The sequence below is a fragment of the Spermophilus citellus genome, assembly GCF_964194105.1.
Source record: "Spermophilus citellus genome assembly, chromosome: 16".
Lineage (NCBI taxonomy): Eukaryota > Metazoa > Chordata > Mammalia > Rodentia > Sciuridae > Spermophilus > Spermophilus citellus.
Window position 1 is genome coordinate 33,942,755 of NC_138196.1, and position 15,975 is coordinate 33,958,729.

A 15,975-nucleotide genomic window follows, 5' to 3' on the forward strand; every position below is an offset into this window, starting at 1 on the left:
TTACATATAAGAAATTAACATATAAAAAGAAATATTTAAAATAAATGGCTAAATTAAAAGAATTTCATAAGTTCTGCTGGGATAATTAATAATCAATTTGGAGATACAACACTAAAAACAATTTAGATCTCCAAAACTAATTTCATAAAAAAACCCAAATAGAATTTTTTTAAATATCTGAGAGCAGAGAGTGGCAAGGTCTTTGCCATACAAAATGAACAAAAGCCATTACCAAATAATAGAGCAATTCCATTTCATAACCATGGACAATTTATATATGTAAAACCGACACAAAATGAAAACTCATACTCTGAATAAAAAAGGCAGAAAATTACAGCTAAGCATATCTTATTTAACCTGTAGAAAATCAAGTACAAAAAAAGTTAAAATTACTCACAGAAAAGACAATTACTTTCAAAGTGAGCTAACTCTGAAAGAGAATAATGGAAGCCAGAAAACAACAGAATGCTATCTTCAAAAAGCTGTAAGAAAATAATTACCAAGCCAGAATTCTATACCCAGTAAAATGATTAAGAATCCAGTAAAATCCAAGTTCACTGAGGAGGATTAATAAAACATGGTTCTTTGAGAAAATTAAAACAAATATCCCTGATATGAGTAATAAAAAATGAGAAAAAGCACTAATGTTAAGTGATATCAGAAATAAAAAATGGAACATCACTACAAATCCTACAAACATTAAAAAGATTAAAAGGATTTCACTACATATTTGCTAATAATAATTGGTTAGATGAACAGACCAATTCCTAGAAAAACAGAACTTACTAGCACTGGCACAAAATAAATAGAAAATATGAATAGTTTTATGAACTATTAAAAGAAATTGAAACTGTAATTAAATACCTTCCAACAAAGAAAATTTTAGGCCCAGATGGCTCCACCGGTGGATGTGCCAAACATTTAAAGGAAGAATAATGCCAATTATGATAGAAATGGAATAGAAAAAAAGGAACACATACAAGAAAACAGATGTGGAAAAATATGCAACCAAAATGGCTCAGGATTATGTTTTGTTCCATAGAGTTTACCCACCCTATGGAGAAAATATATGCAACATACATAGCAAAGATAACTGAAAAAGACTTATGAAGAACCATAAATCAAAACAGAAACAAAAGCAGCCTAAATAAAAGTGGGTAGAGTATAAATAGGCAATTTACAAACAGTGGAAAGAAAAAGAGCCAAAAACATTAAAAATGCTCAACTTCAGTAGTAATCAGATAAATGCTAACTGAAACCAGTTATGACATAAGAAAAAAAACCCTAAAATGGTTATAAATACCAATTTTTAAAAATATTTATTTTTTCATTGTAGTTGGTTTTTCATTTTTATGTGGTGCTGAGGATCGAACCCAGGGCCTCACACTTGCTAGGCGAGTGTTCTACCAATGAACCACAACACCAGCCCCCCTCCCCGAAATAATACCAATTATTGATACAGGTGTGAGCAAACAGGCACTCTTATATTCTGATAGTAGAAATTTAAGTTGTAAAGAACTATCTTAGAAGGCAACTGGGCAATAGCCATTAAAATAAAAGAACATTCACTTCCAGTGCCCTAGAAATTCTACTTCTTAATAAGTACTTAAATTTATGTGTAAAAGTATGTTGACTGAATAACTACAATTGCAGAACTGAAATAAACTCATATGTACTTCCATAGAAGAAGGGTTAAATATAACTATCCTATAGCATACTATGGAATACTATCAGCAATCAAATAGAATGCAACTGTATTTATTATAGAAAGAGTTCCTGCAGAACAACAGTATGATATGTTTTATTGAACATATGTGCATAAACGTTAAGCACACACACACAAACATAAAAACATTTGCAGGGCTACAAAGTGACAACACTAGTCCGATCTGGCAAGAGATGGAAAAAAGCAGGAGCCTAAAATTAAGAGTGGTGATCAAGGCCTGGGTGTAGCTCAGTAGTAGATTCTGTGCTTAGCATGCACTAGGTGCTGAGTTTAAACCCCAGCACCAAAACAAAACAAAATGACCATGGTAGAAATCAACTAGACAGTACAACTTTTCATACAATACGTTCATATATTACTCGTATAACTAGAAATGAAGATAAAATACTAAGTATAACACTGTAAGACAAAAATGGACAAGAGACATGAACAGAAAAGTCACAGAAGAGTGAATAAAGATATAGGAAAAAAAATGCTTAGTTATAAACAAAGAACTGAAAATTACAGTAACAAACTTCTTAAATGTTTATTGAACATCTGGACATCATCTTTTGGGAAGTGTTCGTTCGTCTTTAGCCCATTTTCCTTCAAATGCTTATAAAAACTAGAAGGGAAAACTACAAGGAATAGTTTTGCCTTTTTTTCCCCAGAGGAGTAGTTGAATTGCAACATTGTTCTTTGGTTTTGCAAGTGCCTTATCTTTATAATTATCTGAATTATAAAACTTTTTTAAAATCAGTACTTACAAATGTGATATTCATATTTTTTTTACTGTCTTTGTTGTAGAAATAAAGTACTGTGTTTTTCTTTCTTATTGCTGTCCTGTTGCATATATGTAACTTCAAATTACATTTTAACAGGTATATATTTTGGAAGGTAATAGTATTTTTAAAAAATGACTTCTAGGGCTGGGGGTATGGCTCAGTGGTAGAGCACTTGTATAGCATGTATAAAGCCCTGGATTCTATCCCCAGCACCACACATATACACACACATTAGAAAAAAGAAAAAAAAGTAACTTTTAAAAGTCTTAAAAATAAAAAAAAAGTATTTTAAGGGTAGGAGGTTTAACTTTACAGCTTTGCCTAATGCATAAAATACTCTAAATAGCTAGTTGCAATGGTGCATGTGACTTGGGAGGCTGAAATAGGAGGATCTCAAGTTTGAGCTTCCTGGTTTCAATTCCTGATACCAACAAACAAACAAACAAACCAAAAAAAAAAAAAAAAGAAATAATCAGTAAGTAAAATTATCTGTACAGAGCTCTATTTGTAATCTCTATTAAACATTTTACTCAAAAAGATAACCAAAAATGCTTCTTTTCTAAAAACCATATGTGGCTCAAATAATAGAAAGTTGTAGTCTAACTAATTAGGTATCAATCAAAAAAACCTAAGTAGGTAAACTTTTAAAAAGAACTTATTAGGTATAATACTTTTTTACATGTACTTATCTTTTGATAAACAAAGGAAAACTGCCTAAATAACTTTTAAAAAGTTTTTCTGGTTTGAAAAATCCAAGTTCTCACTCTTAATAAGGTGGAAATGTGTGAAATCGGTATCCAAACTAATTTTCTTGTCATAATTAAGGAACACTTGTTTTTCATAATTGTGGTAAAATGCATACACACACATAAAGTTTAATACTTTAATCATTTTACATGTAGTTCAATGGCTTTAAAGTACATTTACATTGTTGTACAACCATTATCTCTTTCTCCAGAACTTTTCATCACCCAATACTGAAACTCTGTGTTAAAAAAAACTCCCCTTTCTCCCTCCCTATGACTTTGTTGCACTGTTTTAATTTCTTCTTCTTTTTCTTTTTTTGTACTGAGGGTTGAACCCAAGGGCACTTAACCACTGAGCCACATCCTCAGCCTGTTTTTGTATTTTATTTAGAGACAGGGTCTCACTAAGTTGCTCAAGGTCTCACTAAGTTGCTCAGGGTCTCACTAAGTTGCTCAGGGTCTTGCTAAATTGCTGAGGTTGGCTTTGAACTCGAAATCCTCCTGCTTCAGCCTCTAGAGCGGCTGGGATTATAGGCATGTGCCATTGCGCGTGGCTGTACTATTTTAATTTCTGTCTCTAATACTTTATTCTAAATACCTCATATAAATGAAATCATATAATATTTGTCCTTTCTGCTTCCCTTATTTTACTCAGCATAATATCTTTGAAAAAATAAAATTTATCAATATTATATTTTAACATAACAATATCTTCAAGGTTTATCCATGCCACAGAATATATCAGAATTTCATTTCTTTTAAAGGCTTACTAATATTCCTCATTAGGTTGGGTTCAATGTAGCTTAGTGGTAGAACTTTTGCCTAGCATGCATAAGGTGCTTTGATCCCCCAAACCATGAAGAAATGTAACAGTAATAATAATATCCCTCTGTAGGTATATAACACATTTTGTTTATACATTCATCTATCAAAAAACATTTGAGCTATTTCTATCTTTTGACTATGGTGAAAATGCTGTTATGAACATGGGTTTATACCTACCTGTTAAGAGTCACTGCTTTCTATGCCTTAGGATATACCAAGATGAAATTGCTTGGCCATATAATTCTATTTTTAGTTTTTTGAGAAACTACTATACTGTTTTTGATAGTTGCTACATCTTTTTATATTCCCAACAATAATGTACAGGATTCCAATTTCTCTGTATCCTGACCCATACTTGTTTCCTGTTTTTTGATAATAGCCATCCTAATAAGTGTGAAGTAGCATCTCATTGTGATTTTAATTTGCATGTCCCTGATTACTAATTATGCTGAAAACATTTTGATGTGCTTTTGGCCATTTGTATCTTTGAAGAAATATCTGTTGTTTGCTTAAATTCTTTGCCCAATTTTGAATTGTTTCACCTACCAGGTATATGATTTGCAAATGTTTCCTCCCATTCTGTGGCTTCCTTCTCCACTCTGTTGGTACTGTCACTTGGTGTACAAAAGATGAAGTCCAATTTGTATATTTTTCTTTGGATGTCTATACTATTGGTGTCATATCCATGAAATCACCACTAAATCCAATGTCACAAAGCTTTTTCTGTTGTTGTTGTTTTCTTTTTCTTTTATGATGCTAGGTGTTGAATCCAGGGCTTTGCACATGCTGGGCAAGCACTCTACCAACTGAGCTACTTTCCTAGCTCCATCCTCCATGTTTTTTCTTAAGCATTTCAGTTCTTACATTGTCATCTTTGATCCACTGAATTAATTTTTGTTTATTACACTGGTAAAGGTCCAACAATATTTCCAGCATCATTTGAAAATGTTGAAAATGCTTCCTTTTCCTACAGAATGGTCTTTATACTCTTGTCTAAAAATCAGTTGACTAAATATGCAAGTGCTTATTTCTGCATTTTCCATTCTATTTCATTAGTATATGTCTCTCTCTATGCCAGTATCACTTTGTTTTGAATTCTATAGCTTTGTGGTAAACTTGAAATTCAATTTTGTTCTACTTGTTTTTTGTTTTGTTTTGTTTTGTTTTTAATTTTCAGCAAGAACCAGACAGTATTTATTGGGGGTCCAGTCATCACCTGAAAGTCAGAGAGTTTTTTTTTTTTTTTTTTTTTTAAATGAAAGGATCATGACAGGAACAGGGCTCATCATTGGTAGGACTGTGCTGGAGACAGAAACGGACTCTGTGACCTGGTGCACTCAGTGAAGGTACGGGGAATTCCCCTGCTCCATGGGCAAGGAAATCACCTCAGCCACTTCATAAGGAAGCACAGAATGAACAAAATCTGTCAAGGCTGGGATCAAGGAACTTTGGGTTTTAATCATCATCAGTAACTCACTGTCACCTTTGATGTTTCCCATCCACTCATAGATGGATATAATCTGAGGTTGATGCAAGCTGCTAGCTGCTTCTCCACCATGGCTCTGGCAATCTCCTTGGTGACCTTGTCATTGGAGCAAGTGACAAAGGCTGCAGAAACCCATCCTGGAACATAGCTAGAGCCCAAGGCTGGTGTGGGCTGGGATGGGGGCTTCCCAAGGCTGTGGACAGGAGTGCTTGGGGTAGCAACAGAAGGTGGGAGGCCACAGGCAACAACACAGGCATCCAAAGAATCGACAGAAACAGAGTAGCCTGGGTGGCAGGCATGTAATAAGAAAACAGCACACACCATGTGACAGTAGCCCTCTTCTTGTTTTTAAAGCAAAATTTCTCTTAAATTTCAAGATAAGTATGTGCCAAATTAGATCATATTTAACTTTTTTGTGTGTGTGTGTGTATGTGTGGTACCGAGGAATGAACCCAGGGCCTTGCCCCATGCTAGGAATGTGCTCAATACTGAGCCACATCCCCAGTCCATTTTTAAATTTTATTTTGAGGCAGTGTCTTGCTAAGTTGCTGAGACTGCCTTAAACTTGGAATCCTCTTGCCCTGAACTGAGGAGTAGCTGAGATTAAGGTTCTGCACCACTACAGCCAATTTATATATGACCTTTTTTCCCCCCCCATTGCTTTTTTTTTTTTTTTTTGGTTCTAATTAGTTACAGTAGAATTCATTCTGACATATCATACATAAATAGGAGTGTAACTTTTCAATCTTCTGGCTACATACAATTTGTTGGCAGAATTCTATTAGATTTTAAACTACGGAGAGAAGTCCTATGAGTATTTTTTTTTTAATTATTTTATTGTTGGTTGTTCAAAACATTACATAGTTCTTATTATACCATATTTCACAGATTGATTCAAGTGGGTTATGAACTCCCATTTTTACCCCGTATACAGATTGCTGTGTCACATCAGTTACATTTCCATTGATTTACAAATTGCCTTTCTAGTGACTGATGTATTCTGCTGTCTATCCCATTCTCGCACACTATGAGTATTTTAACATGAGTTATGTGGTCCTTCCTATTGTAGTTCAAATCAGGATTTGCATACTTAAACACTTAAGGGGTCAGGAAGGTTACAACAATGACTGGAGTAACCAGGTTTTAGAAAAAGAGAATGGTGTGGAATTTGGGGAACCAGAAGTACATGCTCCCAAATGAAAACACATTCTGAAGGCCAAACAAAACAATGTGAAGATAATTTAACCCCAAGGCTGCCAGTTGGAAAATTGTTCTGAAGTTTTACTATATCTAAATGTGATGAACTAAATATTTTATATAGAGAAAAATATGAAGTTTCTACGGCTTCTGGAGTTTAGTTTATATGTGTGTTTGTTATGGTTTGTATATGAGATGTTCCCCAAAAGCTCCTATGTTAATGCAGGAATGTTCAGAGGTGAAATGATTAATTATGACAGCTATAACCAAATCAGTGTATTAAAACAGATTAATAATTTAAATTGACTAATGGGGTAGTAACTGTTGGCAAGGAGAGCAGGGCTGGAGGAAGTAGATCACTGGGGGGCAAGCTTTGGTTTATATTTTGTCTCTGGTGCCTTGCTCTCTTTCTGCTTTCTGGCTGTCATGAGCTAAGTAGCTTTCCTCTGTTGCACCCTTCTGCCATGATGTGCTGCCTCGCCTCTGGCCCAGAGCAGTGGAGTTGGTTGACCAGGACTGAGACCTGTGAAACCATGATCCCAAATTAAATGTTTTCTCTTCTAGGTTGTTCTTGTTAGGTATCTCCGTCACTGTGACAGAAGACTAACATAATGTGTGTATATATGTGAGTATGTGTGTTAGGATATATGACATGCAATGTACTTTCTACTTAGCCAAGGCAACAGAAGGCAATGGAAAAGAGCAAGACCTCTGGAGTCATACTGCCTAGGTTTATATTCCAGCTTCATCATATGCTACCTTTGTAACTTTGGGCAAGGTAATGAACTCTCTAACTCTCATTTTCCCTTTTCTACAAAATGGAAATAATAATAGTACTCATTTCATAATATTACGAGGATCAACTGACAGAGAAAGATAAAATGCACCTAGCATTTAGTAAGAGTTCACTAAAAAAACCCAACTTTTTGTCTAAAGAATTTTAGAAGCATACATTCAAATAAAAAAGGAAAACATCTGTGATTATCCAGATAAAAGGGGGAAAGGAGTGTAGGAAAATTATTAATAAAGAGTCAAAGGAAAGATCAGCATATCACATGTAGTTGATATATAATTGGCTCTTAGTTCCACATAGTTAAAACAAACCAAAACCAAACACAAACAAAAAGACCACATAAACTCAATTCCTAGAAGCACTATCATGCTAATCTCCAGTAATCCTTCCCTTCCTTCCTTCCTTCCTTGTATTGGGGTTTGAATCCAGAAACATGTACAAGCCAAGCAAGCATTCTATAACTGAGCTACAGCTACTTCTCTAGCTTTGCTCAGTCTCCTGAGTAGCTGGTACACAGGTGTGCGCCACTGTGCCTGGATCCAGTTTTTTCACTTGTTACTTATTAAAGATTTACTTCCTGATTTCTGTTAGTTTAAAAATAATGGCTACATAGAAAAGAAATATAGGGCTGGGGATGTGGCTCAAGCGGTAGCGCGCTTGCCTGGCATGCGTGCAGCCCGGGTTCGATCCCCAGCACCACATACAAACAAAGATGTTGTGTCTGCCGAAAACTAAAAAAATAAATATTAAAAAATTCTCTCTCTTTCTCTCTCTCTCTCTCTCTCTCTCTGTCTCCCCCCCATCTCTCTTAAAAAAAAAAAGAAATATAAACTAGCATATTTCTTTCATGTTTTCTAACAAGTATGTATAGACATAAGAAATAAACGGTGAATTCCAAATTTAAAAAAAATTTCTTACAGCTCCATTTTTCCACTAAAAATACAATTATCATGGTTATGGTTTTGGTTGACACTTATTCTGATCTAATAAGGTGAAAGGACTATAGCCCAATTTATTGAGCAAACACCAAAAACATCCAATCCATCTGAAAAATAACTCAATTGTATAACTCATCAGATTAAACACAAATTCATCTTGATATTTTGATACATGTTATGATAGGAGGAAGTTTCATTATTCTTTTGATATTGGGGATCTTAATCACTGAATGGCGTCTTAATTTGTTAAATTACTATGGGAGGGGAGGAAGGGAGCCAGATAAAAGTGACAAGAGAAAAAGATGTCATGGGAGTTGTTGCCACTGCATATTCCTCCCCAACCATCTTTTCATATAAGCTTACCAGTTTTACATTCCATGCAGATGAACTTTTCATCAGGGATTGATGTCAATCCCAGGCACTCTAGGTGAAAATGTCTGTAGCAATCTCCTTCACAAGGAATCAGAGAGTCACCAGAGCTTTCACAGATCTGCAGTAAGGCAAAAAGTAGTGTTCTTAAACTTTAGCAGACATGTGAATCAACCAGAGGACTTGTTAAACCCAGATCACTGGGTTCTTCTCTCTCTCCCCCAAAGATTCTGATTTTATATCTTAGGGTGAGGCCCAATAATTTGCATTTCAAACACTGAACTAAACAGCTACTTCTACTTCTAGACTCAATTTGGTATAAAGTTTAAAAGTCATAATTGATTTGTTATGATTCTCCCTTTGGGATCTGTGTACTTTTGACATAGGACAAAACAGTATTTTTCATAAAGGGTAAAAATGTATTTAAAAAGTTAATATGGGGCTGGGATTGTAGATCAGTGGTAGAGCACTTGCCTAGCACGTGTGAGGCACTGGGTTTGATTCTCATCACCACATATAAAATAATAAATAAGTAAAGACCATCAATAACTAATAAAAATATTTTTTTAAAAAGTTAATATGAAGCCAGGTACAGTGGCACATGCCTGTAATCCCAGCATCTTGGGAGGCTGAGGCAGGAGAATCACAAGTTCAAAGCCAGCCTTAGCAAGACTCTAAGTAATTGGGTGAGACCACATCTCAAACAAATAAAAAAATAAAAAATGCTGGGGATGTGGCTCAGTGGTTATGTGCCCCTGCATTCAATCCCCAGTAAACACCCCCCCCCAAATAGTTGATATGAACTCAAATTTAAGAAAATGTTTTTGAAACCAGTCATCTGCCATTTATTTCTAATTAATAGCGAAATGAAGATTGACACTTGAATGTGAATGGTAAGTATTCCAAATCAGGGAAGAAAAGGGCCAGAAACAGATTTTGGATCTGAAGCTTTAAAGTAATATTATAATTTAGAAAAACAATGCCTGCCGTCTCTATAGGAGATTAAGTATGTTACTGGCAGAATATGAGCACAACTATTTAGAGCCAAAGGATCAGTCACCTGCCTACCTGACACACAATGTCCTTCTTACTCGTTCCAACACCTCTTCTAGACAAACTTGAATCCATGGACTGCACATCAGAAACATCTGCATCTGCAGTAGCTGAAGGGCTATCTACTTGTTTTCCAAAGCCTACCTATATGGAAAACATAACACGTTTTTAAGAGAAACAAAACAAAAAATTCTCTTGAAGTTAGATGCAATGAAAATCCTATTAAGAACTGCTGAAAGAGATCCTGACACAATCTATTTTCTTTCTAAACCCTACATGTACAGTATGTCTGTTGTTTTGGAAGAAACTGTATTTAAAATTAAAAAGCAAACTGTTTATGTTATATAAGAGATCAGCAAAATTAAAACATTTACAAATTACAAAATAACCAAATTGATTTTTCCCCCTATGAGTGCTTTTAAAATTCCCCAATTTCCCTAAATAAGTCAAGCAAAAGCACTGTTACTTTGGTTGGCAAAGTAAGAAAGAACTTTTTGCCCAGAGCCTTGAGCATATTTACCTGCAGATCACTCAGTCCTCTAGAATCGGAGTCAGATGTGTCTCTGTATGCAGAACTAGTCACTTCTACATCAGTTGAGGCGCGACTCCTTTTCTTTAGAGGTTTACAGGAATCTGAAATCTCGCTGGCACCTTAATACAACACACCAAAATTAATCCTAAAACAGTACTTAAAGTTTGCTTTAATTTTTTTGTGGGAGAATATTTTCTTTCCCCAAATTCATCTTTAGTGTGGGAAGGAAAAAAAAAAAAGCACAGCTCTCTTTGTAACACTGAAGTCACAAATCAAAACTTCATAAGCTTCTGACCTTCCTGGTAGTGATTTAATTTACAACCGCTCTCTTAAAACATTTAAATCAGCTCTTCTGCTCTAACACTATTTTTAATCAACAGAGCCTAAATTCCAACCTGAAATTCAATTCTATCAAAACTGCAGGACAGCTGTTTGATTTGGAGCAATTCAAAGAACCATTCAATTTGGAGGGGGAAAGACATAAAACCCAACACATTGTGTAGCTTACAAATATGGTCGCAGAGACATCTCCATCTTGTTTTTATTAGGGATGTGACAAATCTTTGATTTGTATTCGATTCGTACACGGATAGTGCCATTTTCCCCTGAATTTTGCCATTCAGTTGATTATTGCCCCCCAAATAGATTTTGGATGTTCATAATTGTTCATCTGAGACTTCCTTGGTGAAGTGGCATTTATTATGACCATTATTAACAAGTGCTGCAGCACATCTACATATGTTATGCCATTTAGGAGGCACATTGCTGAGGGCTGTAAATGGACAATCAGTGTTCAAGTGCAGCCAAATCACGAAGAGCTGGATGAGAGAGACCTCTATGTGGAATTTGTACGGAAAGGAATAAATATGAAAAAAAAAAAAGGCAGAGAATAGTGTGGAATTTTTTTTTTTAAAACTGTGTGTAATACAAATCCAGCCAAAACAATAGTGCAAAAAGTTACAAAGCAACAATCTCTTGGGCTAATGCAGTATAGGCTATACAGAAACAGCCACGATGAAATGTGCAGGTCAGGCACGGTGAATACCAAGGAACCAAGGAGACGGTTAATATTTCCACCCACAGTTTGTGTTTTGAATTTTTTCCCCAAAATTTCCATACAACAAACAGACATCTAGACCAGCCCAGCAAGCTATGGTGGAAGTGTGCAGTCCAGAAGAGACCCGGGAGAGACAAGTCTCCTGAGGCCATGAAGATCCGCAACAGGCTGAGTGGGAGCAGCACTTGGTGTATAGCCATGTTCTGTGGTGAAGGATGTGGGCCTCGGGAGACTGCTCAGATTACTGGAACCTCGTTATCACATCCCATTCTACAAGTTTTTCACTGAATGCTTCCTGACAGCTATAAATGAGGGTGCCTGCCCGTGTTACCGCTGATTAAAAAACACAAGTACACAAATCTATCTCCTTCATTGCTGGTGTATGGACCCAGAACACCACCACAAAATATTTCCTTGGCCTAAAAGATCACTGGATTAACAAGGAGTTTAACAGAGGAACAGGAGTGCTGTACTGAGAGGCTTTCGAAGGGAAACACAGGTACCGCCATTTCCGATGAGTTTCTGAAAATGCTAGAAAAATGACAGACTGCCAAAGACAGCTGTCATGCTGTTCTCCATGATAACGGCACTAATGTTAAAAAAAATAAGAGCTTTTAATGATTGCAATGTATACAGGTTGGGTTGTTTGGCAAAACCCTGCAGATGTGCATTAATGATGCTTTATTAAAAAACAAAAAACAGTCCATGTTGGAATTGATCAGTGTAAGTTAAACGGTGGTTTTTAGGCTGGACCCATGATTTAAGCTGTACCCATCCAGCTCAGACCAAAAAAACAAAAACAAAAACAAAAACAAAAAAATCATTTGAATGTTAAAGCAATTGTTCAGAGTCTTGAAGAAGAAACCAGGCAGGAGAGTGCCAATAATGATGATTGGCAAAATTGAAATCGAAAACAAAGAAACTGTTTTTCGAGCCGCCGACAAAGAAATCTTGCATGGAGACTACAAGTCTGGAGTTTCTGGGATGAAATTGTACAGGAATCTCAGTCCACAGTTTCCTCAATCGCTGCGGAGACGGAGCTGTCACTGAATCTGACAGAGCCCTGCACTCCCCGGTCCGCCGACCCTGTGGAATGGTGGAAACACAACGCAATCAGGCCTCCTAATCTCGCAGCGATCGCGATGTCTTTTCTTGGAGCTCCGCCAAGCAGTGTTCCCTCCGAGAGGCTGTTCAGTTCTGCTGAGGATCTCCACGGAGACCATCGCTGCAGACTTCTCCCCGAGAATGCAGAGAGGCTGGTGTTTTATTTTATTTATTTATTTTAAATAATGCAATTTGCCCAGAGTAAACTACAGGTATTAAATACAGTTTGAGCTCACCAAAAACGCATGAATCATGCTATGGAGTTTGTACTGTAGTCAAATTGCACACAGAAAATACAGATATAAGTTTAAGGTTTCTTAAACTTTGTGCATATCTCAAATAGATTCACATAAGGTCATCTAAGAGTGGCTATAAATATGCTATGGGTCATTTTAATTTACAAAAAGATTTTACAGCACTGTAAAAATAAATGTGGCAATATTTTTTTCAATCAGGTTGTTTTGTCTGATTTGTCATAGTCCATGTTTGACAAACATTAATAGCTACTATTCGGTATTCAGTCGAATACCAAAAAAATTGGATTCGTCACATCCCTAGTTTTTAAGCCAGTGAAACCCCAGAATCTTACGGAGAAAAGTTGGAAACAGTATCAATGCTAGATGGTATTCTCCAATTTACCAAAAACAAGTAAGACTTTTCACGTGGAGGTACAGAGTAAGATCAACTCTAAAAGTCACACACACGCACACACAAACATCGGGGAATACTGCAATTTCACACTGAAGAGCAACAACAATGATTTACAGAGACAGACAAAATACATGAAGTACAAATTAAATAATTCTTAAAAATCGGTTTAATCAGGAAATGCAAAGCAACACTATAATATTAACTCACCTTTCTGTAATCCAGTCTTCACTGTTGCCTGAGGAACTGTTTCAACCTGTTTGGACAGAAAAAAACAGAATTAACAAGGAATTTTTTGATTTTTAATTTGCAGAGGGAAAAAAAATAACACTTTCATCAATCTAAGTAGTGAAGAGTGATCAATGTTATCTGAAATCTGAACTCAGTCCCGTCTTGTGGGTCAAGTTCCCTGTTTCAAGGTCAGAGAGGATTTAAATCCTAGCTGCCTGTGCTTAATACTAAGTGACAACACACAGCCACATGCTCTCTAGCAAAGTCTTTTCCCACCATTCCCTTGGTATATGAAGAAAACAAGATACTTTCCTCACAGTGTCTGGGAGGCAGGAGAGGGTTGTTTCTGCAACCAGCCCGGATGTTGCTATAAACCCCTCCCGCCCCAAAGACGTTAGGATAAATTTTTACTTACTATGATACTCAGGTTAATGTAACTCACGCCACTTTAAGACCCTTCCGCGCCTGCACTCACAGCTAAGTTGCTGGGAATCAGGACCCTCTCTGTAGAGAGTGCTACAGGGCTCCATACAGCTGGAAGCTCAATACTTTTGCTGCTAGTACAAACTTAAGAAAATAAGTTTGTGATATTGCAAAAGCACTTTCTTGAGTGTCTTATGAACAGTGTCTTGATCCTACATTAGGAGAGCGAGATCAGAAGTTATTCTGCCAATGTATATGTAAAACACGTGGTAATTTGAGGATTGAACCATTGGAATTAGAGAAAGGATGCTGTTTGGAAGAGTTCCTGTTTAAGCTATGAACTGAATTTCATGTTTCTTTAAGGATGTGGTGAAATATGCATGTTGAAACACATTTTGTAAATATTTAAGGATTGTTCTAAACTTTTTAAAAATTTTTTTATTTTTTTTACAACAGGTTAAAAAAACATACAACAGAACGCTTTTATAAGATACAATTAGTCATACAAATATAAAATCTTCTAAACAATCACTGGTATTATTCTACTACTTACTATGACACAGTGGCATTAACAATTTGTCCCATTTTTTTGTACTCATTCTGCTTATCAATTTTAAACGAACTGGTCACAGACTGGCTTTGGGAACCAGGTGGCAAAATCACGACTTCATTTTGTTAATGAATACGGTAAATTTTCAAGAGCTTAGAATGATTTTTTGGAATATAATTCCTAAGAATGAAGGTTAATATGATAAATTAAAGTATTATATTTAAATTTCAGTTAAATATTCTGGAAAATTTTGTTTTACATGCTTATGATACCATAGAGCACCCAAAAAGTTAGCTTTTAATTTTGGAAGTTTAAAATTATAAAGGCAATATTTTAAATAGAAAAGTCCACACTCTTTCATATTTAATGGTTTTAAAAACTATAAAACTTATTGGAACTGGACTGTAAAAATGGACATTCTTTCTCTTCAAAAAAATTAAGAAAATTCTGATTGTGAGTTTAAAGGAGAAATGTTTCTAAAAATCTCTTTGAGAAGGTAATTTAATACATATATTATTACTGGCTTGATTACACAAATTGAACATATTCAGTCAAAATGTACTTCCTTTTTACCTGTATATTGTTTATCTGACAATATGCTACCAGGTGAGTGTCATTCCATTGGGAAAATAATATTCCAAAAAATCTATGATATCAACAGAAAAACCAGATCATCTATGATTATCTGCTTCTTAAATATAAGAATATAAGTTAATTTGATTTGCTTAAAAAAAAATACATACCATCATCTTAAACCAAAAATAAAAATAACAAAAAGGGAACTCAATGATGGTTCCAAATAAAAATCATGAAAACATGAAATTATTTTGCTCATAACAGAAATATCAAAATAAATGTGAGGGATTTTTATAAACGTCTTGCACCACTGGCTTCCCATTTCCTGAAGCCTGACTGTTTTCTGTGAAAATGCTTGAAGCAGAATCACAGGTATGGTTATGTTAAAACTGTGCACTGGACCCCACCAGGCAGAAGTGTAAGACAGTCCAGAAAGGAAATAGAGGGTGGGGAAGTTTCTCTTTCTTTTAAAGTACTGAAATAAGCCACAACATTTACAAATATAATGTTTTAACTCTCTACATGTAGGAAGCCAACCTGCTCCTTTTTGATCTTCTTCTTTGGCACAACCTCAGCGGATTTCTCTGATTCAGAACGAGTTCTAATTGATCTTCTCTGTTGCTTCTTTTCTCCTGAGCCTAAGAGATGATTTAAACACAGAAACAAACAAACACTCATTTAAGGATGGCTTGATATTTGTGTAGTTAAAAGTTAACAAGATTCTTTGCTTTTCTTATCCATTACTTTTGGGTAATTATACATCATGAAAAAACTGTTAAATACTTGACTATAAAAATTATTTAATATATATAATTGTAACAGTGGGTAAGCCAAGACTGGGATCCACAAAGGAAACTTGTTATACAAATAAAGGGGCACTTGGGCTGGAGATGTGGCTCAAGCGGTAGCGCGCTCGCCTGGCATTCGGCTCGGGTTCGGTTCTCAGCACCACATACA

At 35.6% G+C, this 15,975-nt stretch overlaps 1 protein-coding gene and 1 pseudogene across 6 annotated transcripts in view; both read right to left on the reverse strand.

Moving 5' to 3' along the window:
- Positions 1-15,975, reverse strand: part of NSD3 (nuclear receptor binding SET domain protein 3) — a 108,585-nt gene that overhangs the window by 28,027 nt on the left and 64,583 nt on the right. For 4 of the 5 annotated variants that reach the window (XM_081269512.1, XM_081269514.1, XM_081269513.1 and 1 more), the window contains exons 8-12: positions 15,556-15,656; positions 13,449-13,494; positions 10,418-10,548; positions 9,913-10,041; positions 8,839-8,965 (exon numbers count right to left, since the gene is read on the reverse strand). In XM_081269512.1, coding sequence (XP_081125638.1) covers positions 8,839-8,965; positions 9,913-10,041; positions 10,418-10,548; positions 13,449-13,494; positions 15,556-15,656 — 534 coding nt within the window. Of the gene's footprint in view, positions 1-8,838; positions 8,966-9,912; positions 10,042-10,417; positions 10,549-10,945; positions 12,573-13,448; positions 13,495-15,555; positions 15,657-15,975 lie in introns of those variants that run through there. The other variant, XM_081269515.1, reaches the window with a different exon arrangement.
- LOC308635228 (protein CutA-like) lies at positions 4,796-6,131 on the reverse strand (annotated as a pseudogene). The gene has a single exon. The product of its transcript is annotated as a protein CutA-like (transcript).